The following is an 11,105-nucleotide window of genomic DNA, read 5'->3' on the forward strand; positions in this document are numbered from 1 at the left end:
ACACATACACAGTTGTAATCTTGTTCACCGATTCAAGATTTTCACTCACAGAAATTTAATTTTTATTAAAACTTTTTTGGTACTAGTGTGAACCAGCCTTTAAAAAACTAGAACTTTGACACCAAACAAATTTGATACATGTAATCGCTGAGTTAGTTAAAATATGTAAATGTCATTTTGACACTTGTAAATTCTCACTCTCATACAAACGCTGGAAAAGAAGTTTAACTTCAAAAACTACGAAAAACATTTTAAGTTTTAAGTTTGCAACTGTCAGTTTCAAACTTTTTATGTTTAAAAAAAAAGTTTCTCAATTTCCCGATAGGGGGACATACATAAAGGTAGGTACACATTACAGAATTATGTAGTTATTTCCTTATGAACATTCCTACTCGTTAAAAAAACTTTCATGTGTCAAATGCAAAGAAAATTGCCTAACAGTATTTACCGTTTAAATATGTATCCCTTCAAAGTATACAAAAAAAAAAAAAGATCCCCACCTAAAAAGTGCATTCGATTTGCATCCCCATGTCCACTTAAAAAAAAAACATAGAAAAAAACCCTAAAATTAATTAAGTGAGCTGGAACAACGGTCACAGCTGAGAATCATATAATAAAAATGTATATAAATCTATGACTAGGTACACATTTCTGGCAATACCCCTTCAACATTTATAACTCAGGAGAAAAATAAAATACAAAAAAAATCTAGGTACAAACAAACAAAACAATGAACAAAAAAAAAATAACGTTGAAAATCCACTCCAAATCGGTACAATATGAAAAAGAAGAAGATAAATAAACTAAAAATGAAAAATGAGTGAAAAAAAAACTGACAACTTCCGTCCGGTTCCTCCTGTAAATGATTTAAAACCAACAAAAAAAAAAGTAATAGAATAAAAACTGTCAAGTCAACCCTTTTCCCAAGTTCCGTTCCTTTACTCTTTCTCACACATTTAAAATCTAGAATTGTCCTTATTTTCACTCAGCTCAGCTCAACTCAGCGCTCAAAACAGGAAGTTAAAAATGTATAAAATGAAATACAACAAAAAGGAAAAAAAAATAATTAAATAATAATTCCTCCCACCTTATTCGCAATCGGTTTTTCCACAATTTCTCGTATCTATTCTCTTTTTTCTTTTGTTTGAGAGCCAAGCCGAAGACGACGACGACGATGTTCGTTCAAGAGGAGGAAAAATGATCCATTCACAGAAGGGACAAACGACAACGACGAAGGACCGAAGAATCCTTATGATTCTCTTATATACCGAGCACCACAATAAATCTCTATCTGATATTTCACTTTTTTATTTGCAAGGGACACTGCGGGGTTTTTCTTTCAAACAGAAAAAAAAATATAATTTTTTTTTTTACTCTCACTTTTGTGGTTTATTTTTATTTTTTCTTCAATGGGAAATTCTATTGTGATTGTGAACAATAAAAAAAAAATAGAAAAGAGGAATAAAAATAAAACAATTACGTGTTTTTTCTAGGTTTTCGTCGCCTTTTGACCAACGACGACGATGGTATAGAGAGAATTTCTTTATTTATACACACAAATCATTTAAAAACAGATAAATTTTCCAAAATAAATTGATTGAAAATATAATAAAACAGCTCATTAATTCACAATTGAAATTGAGAGAAACAAGCAAGCACTCAGGAGGGAGAGAAAATAATATAAATTTTAAATCACGAAGAAGAATTTCTGGACGAATTAACGATGACGGTCTCGCCCCGTCAACGAGACAGAAAAGTATGTGAAGCAATTCTCTGGTTTTTTCGCTCCAACTGTGAAAATTTCTCACACAAAAAAAAAAAACAATATTGATCCGAGTGAAATAAAAAGAGGGGGAGCATGAGTTTTCACTCAAAATTAAATGAGTGTAGACGCAGAGACGACCGAATATGAAGCCCAAAACAGAATTACGATAACACTCAATTTACACAATTTTAACATATTCACTAAATAGAGTGGGAATATGAAGACAAAACAAAAGATAGAAAATAATCACTCAATAACAACTCATAATAAAAAAAAAAACAGTATATAGGAAACACTCAAAGCCATGCACTTGTTTTTAGTGTTTTCCCTTTCATTCATACATACTTTTTGAATTATTTGAACCCACACACACACGCACACAAACACTCGCTTTATCTATGTTTGTTTTTTTCTTAGCTTCTTATGAATTCCACTCAAAAGTGAGATAATAATTTTCCGATTGTTTTTGTTTCTTCTCTCTACACACAGTTCACAGTTGCGACACGAGAAGAGGAGAAAATGTAATTTAGAAGGAGAGCGAAACAAAATACACACACACTACCACAAAGAGAGATATCAAATATTTTCTTGTATTTCAAAAAAAAAAAAAAGGGGGAGCGGAGTTTTTTTTTTTCACTTGAAAGATATAAAATCTATTTTCGAACAAAAAACTATACTTTTCTTGATTGTGAATGTTTTTTTTTTACTTTGATTTACATTTAATTTTAATTTTTTTAAACATTGAGAAAAATTGATTTATATATAGAAGAAGAAAATTTAGGAAAAAAAAATTGTATTTAGTTACACAAGCGGAAATTTTACCTTTGCTTGGTCACCTGCGCCTTCTTAACTTCGTCTGATTTTTGAATTGAGTGGATTTTTATTCTATACGCCCGATGGAGATGATTGAACGAAAGAAAATGAACTTTAATCAAATATGATGCATTCACAATGATGGATATTTGTGTTCAAATGTCAAGTTGAAAGTTGATTGTGAATTTTGAGAAGGGTTGTGGTATTGAATAAATGAATTTATAGGCTGGTTCACAGCAGCGGATTACAGTAGTAGGTAAAAGTAGTTATGTTTTTAGTTTGTTGATATTTTAAATTTGTCATGTCTTCAATGAAGTATCCAAATGTAAAAGCAAACATATCTAAAATGAAACGCAGCCATAAAAGGTCTGTTTGTTATCTTTTCGTAGCAATAGGGATGTAAGCGAATCTGTCAAATCCAAATCTGACAGCTCCCACTTTGATGAACATGACAAATACAAATTTTAAATTTAATAAACATGGGTTTCCAATTAGTTTTCGTATGAATGTATTAGCTAAATTGTTGCTGACTGTTTAAAGACTCTTGTTAAATAGATTTTTAAGTTAAAAACATAACTTTATAGTACCCAAAAATGTTTTTTTTTTATAGAAACACAAATGTTAGGTTCATCAAAGTGACAATTTGACGTTTGAGCACTTCTTGCTTAAAACCCCTTATCTGTTTGAAATCTGTCAAAATCTGTTGGTAACAAAAAGGTTTTCAACAGAAGAAACATTTTTTACTCTCTCGATTTCTTTCTCGTTGAAACTTTTCTGAGTTACAAAACAGGAATTTAGAAAATTCTTTTATGTCTCACTTCGCTTTTGTTTCTCACCATGAAAGGTGAGTGAGATAACAGTGCAATGACGTCAAAATTAGCCCTGTTCCATTGGAGGTGGTAGTTTACTCGTGAGTAAAAATCTACTACAACAACTACACTTTCGTATCTCCTCGAGTAGAAGATCGTGTGTTATTTGTAGTACTAGATCTACTCATGAGTAAACTACCACCTCCAATGCAACAGGGCTATTATGCGAATTAAAAATAAGTACTAGAATGATACTCTATGTAAAGTTTAGGAAAATGTCATTTCATGTTACCAAAAAGGAAAAGTAATTTAAATTAAATTTTAAACTTTTCTAAAAAAATATTTATTTAACATTAACATCACCAAAATATTTCTATCATGACCGCAAAAAAACAAATTCAAAACGAAATTATATAATTCCATTTTGGTGGAAAAATTCTAAGAACACAGCCAATCGATTTCCATAAGCTGGATTATCAAAAACTTTTCGACGATTTTCCTTTGCTTCATCGGTGTCTAAAATGAAATTCATTGCATCAGCAAGTTCTTGATTTTCGTTGATCAAAATCGGTAGCAAACATGTTGCAGTTGAAAGACCTGAAATATAAAAGTTTAAGGAAATATTTTTAGTTTATGAAAAACAATATTAGCCGCGTTCCATTGGAGGTGGTTGACTACTCATGAGTAGATGAATTTTAGATCAAATACTTCGAATGACACATGATAGTTGTAGTAGATTTCTACTCATGAATAGAGTCTATCACTGACTGACAGTTATAAAACTGACAGTTCACTCCAATATGAAGTAGGTACAGAAAACCATTTTTTCGGAAAACTTACCGTGATATCCCTTATTTACAATTTCCCTCTTAACATCTTCTGTCGTTGGTATTCTTTGATCATATTCCAATTTTTGTAAAACATTTTTCAAAACATTTTGATAAACCTCAATTAATTGATCTCTTTGGTTTGTGAAAATATCTGTTGGCCATGATGAGAATATAAACCAATTTAAATCAATACCCGGTGATCCAAAATATCCTTCTTGATAGTCAACCTTTTTTTTTTTAATAAAATCTACATTATTGTTTTTACTACTGTCAAAAAAGTATATAACTTACAAAAAGAACATCCTTATCACTTTTAAACATCATATTATTCACCCATAAATCACCATGATTGAGAACATGAAAACGATCGACTTTATTTCTACTAAAGACATTTATCATTTTCGGAACAATTTTTGTTCCAAATTCTTCTAATTTTGGTACATATTGCTGCAGGTTTTTGTTGCTTTTGCAATATTCAATTGATGTTTCAATGGCATTCGTGTAAACATAATGTAATGGGGTTGGATTTTCTGATATATTTCCTGCCATGTGATGTTTGAATAATTCGGGATTCTGTAAAACAAATAAGTTTGCAATGTGATGAAAAATAATTATTGCGAAGTGGAAGTAAAGAAAAAGTACGCGTGTAAACGTCAGACATCATTTAAACAATAGGCCCGTATCTGTCAAAATAAGTTAAATATGTTTTGACAGTTACTTTGAGAAATCACCTGGTGACTAAATTTTTTAACTTTTATACTCGTTTATACGAACAAGTGAGAAAATTATTCTAATTTTTGATCAGAAAGATCTTACCTTTCTGTACAAAACCATACTGGTTGCATGAAATTTAGCCAATTTTTCCAAAGCAGCAGTGATTTGATCCAAATTTAGTCCTTTTTTGACATCCACTATGTGGTATCCTTTGATTTTGAGATTTTCTTGAACAATGACACCATCTTCTAAATAAATAGCTCTAAAAAGTAATAACAAAAAAATTGTACTAAAAATTTTCTCCTCAAATGGTGAACAAAATCGATCAATGCGCTGACGTCTCTGACGTCGAAATCTTTTCCAGAAATGTCATGTCATGTGATCGTTCACAAAAATGTTGTCAACGCCTTCACGGGTACTATGACATTCTCCCTGACACACAGTTTTGACACTGACATTTTGACATTTCGGTGACAGCGGAGATTCAGTACATTGATCGATTTTGTTGACCGTGTCATCCTAGCTCTTTTTTTTTTACTAACCTTGGTCCAAAAATCGTCTCATCACCAATCGATCTCAAAAGATCCTCAGCTTCCTTCATAAAAACTGAATAAACTTGTAATTCACGCTGAAATATATTATATTCTTCTTCGATAGCAGAAAAAACTTCATTGTCCACACGTGATTTGACAATAAATGAGACCGATTCAACTGTACCATTTTGTTCAGTGACATATTTGACATTAAGTAGTGTCATAACACTAGCATAGTTTTCACCTTTTGCAGTCGCTGGTTGTTTTGTAAATGATTTGATTTCTTTTATAGGTGATTTGGAATATTTAGTGAGTATTTTTAGGACAAAAGCTGAGTCTAGCCATGCAGGCTCATCATTTACAGGTGTATCACACATTATTTGATAAAAATTCTGCAATTAAAGAAGAAAAAACTGGCATTTTAGTTAAATAATAATGATTTCTATCCAACTCCGAGGATTTTGAAACAAAATTTTAATCTTAGTTTAATAAACACCCTTGTTCAAATTTTAAACCGATGTTGAAACAGGAATGTACTAGAATTGGCTCTTAGTTGATTTATTTTGACATAAAGTCATTAAAAAATGTCATTAAATTATGACAGTTCAGTATTAACACCTTCTTAATTGTTGGTGAAAAATTGTGACAGTTTAATTTCCTGGGTATTATCAAAAAAAAAAACAACTATCATTTATTTACTAAAATATGCATGCAAAGACCACAAAACCAGGTATATTTCCGGTCAAATGGTTGTCATTTCTATATGACATATAACCACTACCTACCATCCACTTTGACAGTGACACGCGTTTGAACTACTTTTATTTAAATTGTACATTCTATTTATAGAAGCTTTGATTGGAATACCAGACCTAACTATTACAATGATGTTCATATCTATCCTGCACCTGACTACACAGAGTGCGTGCGATTAATTTAAATCGTTTGCCCTACTGTCATTTTGAGTTTATTTTAGTACAAACTGCTCGTTAAGGTGCATGCATATTATTTAAAAGCGGCCAATTTGCAATTCATAGCTTCTCGTCTGTACTGACATCGTCCAAAGCCCCAGTCATCAGCTAAAGATATAGGTATAGATAGACAGAGAGTATAATAAATAATTGTTGTTTATTTTTTTGTTGCATAATATTGAATAAAGATGCACCTTTGCATTACATTTTTACATGTATATTATTATCATTATACTTGAATTGATACTTGAATTGATGTGATTTTAAAATTTTGATCACACCAAATTCTGAACTAATTGAAGTAATTGAGAATGTTTTGCCCTTTAAGGTTAATTTCAATCATATATTTCCAAAGGAACGCAGCTAAAGTGTGAAAGACAATAAAAATTGGTATTTATACATGCAAGACGGACGCCTTTAATGCATTTTTTAATTTATTAGGTTCGTTTGCCTTGACGTTTAAGGCAAGTATGCACTATTTTTTGCAAGTTAAGTTAAGTGTCAAAAACTTTTGGTGGAATTATGTACTTGACACAAAATAGAACGAAAGTTTGACGAAAAGTACTATGGAACCGAAAAAGGACTAGTTTTTAGAAAAAAGTTGACAAATGTCAAACTGACAGCTAATGACTTTGGAAGCAATTACAGAAACGTCCAAAAATTAATAAAATACTTTTCATTAAACAACCCGGCAACTAGTATGTAAATCGTCAGAAAGTTTATTAGAAATCCGTCTTTTATTTAAATTGCAACTTTGAGTTTGTGAGTGACAACAAATTGTCAATTTTCACATTGACAGATTAGGAAATTTTCTGTTTATGGGCGTAAGATCTTATAATTCCATTTTCTTAAACTGTTATAATGTTCTAATTTATGCCAGTTGCGATAGAACAAAAGGATCCTGTTTCTAAAAAAAAATCACGAACTTTAAGAATCTTGTCTTTTGTTTGGGAAAAATTGTTTTTGTTTTTAAAAACAAAATCATTTTACTGACGGAATACCTTCAATGCTTATCATATGGATGATAAAGACTTAACAATAGATCATAATATTATTATATTGTGTTTGATTAAAAGTTCAAACGTTCTTTATTCTTGTAGAATTCTTTGTCTGTTTGATTTAGGTATACCTATGTATTTACTATGACTCAAATTATGACTTTGTTTTGTTTTTTTTTTTAACATTTAAAATTGATAAAACCCAACAAAAAGTCATAAGTCATGAAGTATCAATTTCAAGATATTAAAACCTACAAATGCACGCATAATCTAAACGATTGATTGATTTCAGTCTCAAACTTTTTTTAGCTGCTTTAAAAATTAAAAAGCTTCATTATTATTTTCGTTCTATTAAATAATATTTAAATATTATTTAATCTTTTTCAAAGTCAAACGTTATTTATTAAGATAAGACAGCGGAACCGCATATAGAGCCAGATGGTGTCAAAACTTGTATATACCAAATGCAAATACGAATCATATCAATGAAAATGTCAAAGTTTAACTGAATCGTCTCTGATTCTTTTTTTATTGTTATCAATAAGTTCTTAATATTTTTGTAGTTTTTTTTTTTATAAATATTAAGTTAATTGATGCGGTCAGACTTTATTCTGACCGCATCGATTTTTCTTAAAATTCCTACAAATTTACTACAATTTACACCATTGCGTTTATCGGAATTTGAATGAATTTGTTTTTGCTCTCCACGACTTTCTCTAAAACACGGATCAAACCCAGCTGCTTGTAAATCACGAAATGAGAAAGCCGTGACTGTCAATCTAAAAAATCGAGAATAATACCGTCAGCCAATGAATATTTATCAATGCCGGCAAATTCAACTTTTGAGAGCAGGCAGTTGCAACGGCGGGCGCTATTTCCTTTTCTACACAAATAGGTGAAAATTGCACAGATTTTCCTGCATGTGAGTTCCATACAGATCGCTAGCAAAGTAAGTTTAAACGTGCTGAATTTTACTATCTGATAATAAATCTTCACCTGGTGACAATATCAAATACCAGTGCTTGTGGTCACTTAATTAGCGGCTGAGTTTGACGCGTGCTTCACATCCAAGAACCCCACAATAAAAGACAAATACTCAGCAATGAGTAAATATTAATTTCGATTAGGTGAATCTATTCCAAACTTCATTTTTCAGAAGAAAACCTTTTCTCAAACTGTACTAAAATCTGTCAAAATATTCGAAATTCAATGATAGCAAATTACAACTAAGAACCATACATCTCATTCGCACGAACGTATAGAATTTTGAAAAAAAGATTAAAGAAAAGGGGAGTCTTAGGAAGTGTTACCGTGAAAAGTTGACTTATGGGAAATTGACGTCTTTTTTAAAAATGATTTCGAAACAATTGACTTAACTTCGAAAAATCAAGTTTTTTCGAATGTTTTATAAATTGTGTCCGCAACGCTGTAGGTGTTTCTTAATATAACAAATTTGAGCAAAAATTAATCAAAAAAAGTACTAGATTAGCAATGAAATAGGCCCCACATAAAATGGGCCTTGCATTTCACCACGCAAACGATTCGCTTGTGGATAGTAATTTTTCCGAATATATCAAATAATTGCAATCTTTCATATCCAAAAACCGGTTACTGTCCCATGGAGGTAATAAATCTCTACCAGACAGTTCACATAACTAACATCGCACTATGGGTATAGATCAAATTTCAATTAAACATTTTGCACAAGTTTAAATTCAATTGTCATTTTTGTACTATTATTTTATCTTCTTATTGTTTTATTAATAAAGAAATATGCATATGATTTAATTAATGGGTCAAAACAAAACTAAACTCAATATAAACAATCAGCGGAAATTAATAAGCGCTCCCTAAATGATTTGTACTTGATCTAGATAAAATTTCAATTGTTTTTTGTATCTATTTGTTTTATAAAAGATTTGACAGTTGATACACTATCAAGTAAATAAAATAATAAAACTTGATTTTACATCGAAAATCTAAAACAAACAAACCCTCATCCGGGTGAAACTATCTTTAAAGATACAACAACAATGCAAACACAATTTTAGATATTTTATCAATTTGATGTCATTATTCACCTCTTTTTTGTTTAAGTTTTTTTTTGTATACAATTGGTCACAATCTTACAACAAGCTTAAATTTTGTTTCTTTTTGTTTTGGTATTTTGTAGTGCAATTATCACTTTGTACAAAACGTACTTAAAACATAGAAAAGATACAACAAAACGCGCAACCAACTTGTGCTATGTTTGCAAAAAAATTGTAGTTGATCGCACAATCGTTTGAAACTGACTGATGCTCATTATTTTCTATTGCAGGCTTTCAAGTCCGGCAAGTTTATAATACTTTTTATCTCTCTTTGCAATCGTCGTTCAATAAAAACTTTGTATTTTTATTTTGTTCATGAAAGAGCGATTATAATTTTGTGTATAGCTTTGGAAAGAAAAGAAAATATGAATTTACTTGACAGTTCAAGTTACTTTCGTGTTACTGTGACGTAAATTAGAAAATATGCAGGTAAAATAAATGTCGATGATATTTTCGTGATCGTTTTACAAAAATTGTATGTATTTATTTTACTCACATAAAGATCCTATAGAGATCAATTAAAGGAATTTGAGCTTATGTCCATGTTAAACTTCTATCAAAGTGATTCTTTTTATAGCCACTTTTGGAGGTTGTAGACTACTCATGTCATGAGTAGATGATTGGAAGCAATTACTTCTGCTCGAGTAGTTAGGAATTTCTAGTTGGTTGTACTAGATTTCTACTTTTGAGTACTCTACCGCCTCCAAAGGAACGCACCCAATGAGTTATTTACTGTTTCACCAACTTAGCTTTTGTTTTGGTTTCTGAGGGTCTTAGGCTCTCCTAAGCCAACGATGGGGGATAACAAAAAACATTGCGTTACAATACAGTTTTTATAGTGTGGAAAATCTTATAAGACGTGGTGTAGGTAAAATTTTACACCTGAACGTCAACTATAAAAAACGCTGTCGGTAGCTTTTTTTTCTCGTCTGTTGTCGGTCATTGCTATGCTTAATAATGCTTCATGATGGTAAGTAGTCTTGTATATATATGATTGTAAACAATTTATAAGTCAAGATGTACGATTTGAAAGTTTGACACTTCGTTAACGCTTCGTTAATGCTTGGGTACGAGTACAAGCGATAAGTTTTTTTTCCATCTGAATTCGAGTAAAATTCACATCATTGTCTCATTGTATAGCAAACAAGTGTACATTAAAGCTCAGTAGAAAATTTCATTCTCAAAAACATGCACAATAATAAACTTTTTCGCGAGTTTAATTGAAAAGCAAATTGTAGTAGATTATATTGAGCATCGACTGTAAAACAAAGATCAAAAACTCTTTCTCTGGCCGATTCAAGCTATTTTTATGATGAGTTAAATAAAAAGCTTAGGTAGATTAAACAATTAATTTTGTTAAGTAGGTATCTACATTGTTTGCCAAAATAATTGCAGTGCTTAGAGTTAAATGCGATATTTTAATTGACGTTTGTTAATTACAATAAATGACAGTTAGATCAGTAAAGAAAAACGTTGCAACTCAAGTTGACGGAAACAAATTTGAACAGTAAAAGTGACATTAATAACTTTGCCGAAACTGAAATAGGCAGAAAAGAGCCTTGAATTTTCTCTTTTGTTTAAA

At 30.8% G+C, this 11,105-nt stretch overlaps 2 protein-coding genes across 8 annotated transcripts in view; both read right to left on the minus strand.

The window, feature by feature from the left end:
• Positions 1-2,708, minus strand: part of LOC129919952 (putative uncharacterized protein DDB_G0291608) — a 93,709-nt gene extending 91,001 nt beyond the window's left edge. For 4 of the 7 annotated variants that reach the window (XM_056001077.1, XM_056001081.1, XM_056001080.1 and 1 more), the window contains exon 1: positions 1,088-2,371. The gene's annotated coding sequence lies outside the window, so the exon portion shown is untranslated. Of the gene's footprint in view, positions 1-1,087; positions 2,372-2,587 lie in introns of those variants that run through there. The other 3 variants (XM_056001076.1, XM_056001078.1, XM_056001079.1) reach the window with 3 other exon arrangements.
• Positions 2,709-3,701: 993 nt separating this feature from the next.
• Positions 3,702-9,721, minus strand: LOC129919585 (uncharacterized). The gene is made up of 6 exons (XM_056000519.1): positions 9,515-9,721; positions 5,474-5,856; positions 5,034-5,193; positions 4,509-4,790; positions 4,228-4,444; positions 3,702-3,984 (listed from the first exon to the last, which is right to left on the minus strand). Exons 2-6 carry the CDS (start codon positions 5,839-5,841, stop codon positions 3,797-3,799), a joined length of 1,215 nt encoding a protein of 404 aa, XP_055856494.1. The 5' UTR covers positions 5,842-5,856; positions 9,515-9,721; the 3' UTR covers positions 3,702-3,796.
• Between the last annotated feature and the right edge of the window lie 1,384 nt (positions 9,722-11,105).

This window comes from Episyrphus balteatus, chromosome 4 (assembly GCF_945859705.1).
Source record: "Episyrphus balteatus chromosome 4, idEpiBalt1.1, whole genome shotgun sequence".
NCBI lineage: Eukaryota > Metazoa > Arthropoda > Insecta > Diptera > Syrphidae > Episyrphus > Episyrphus balteatus.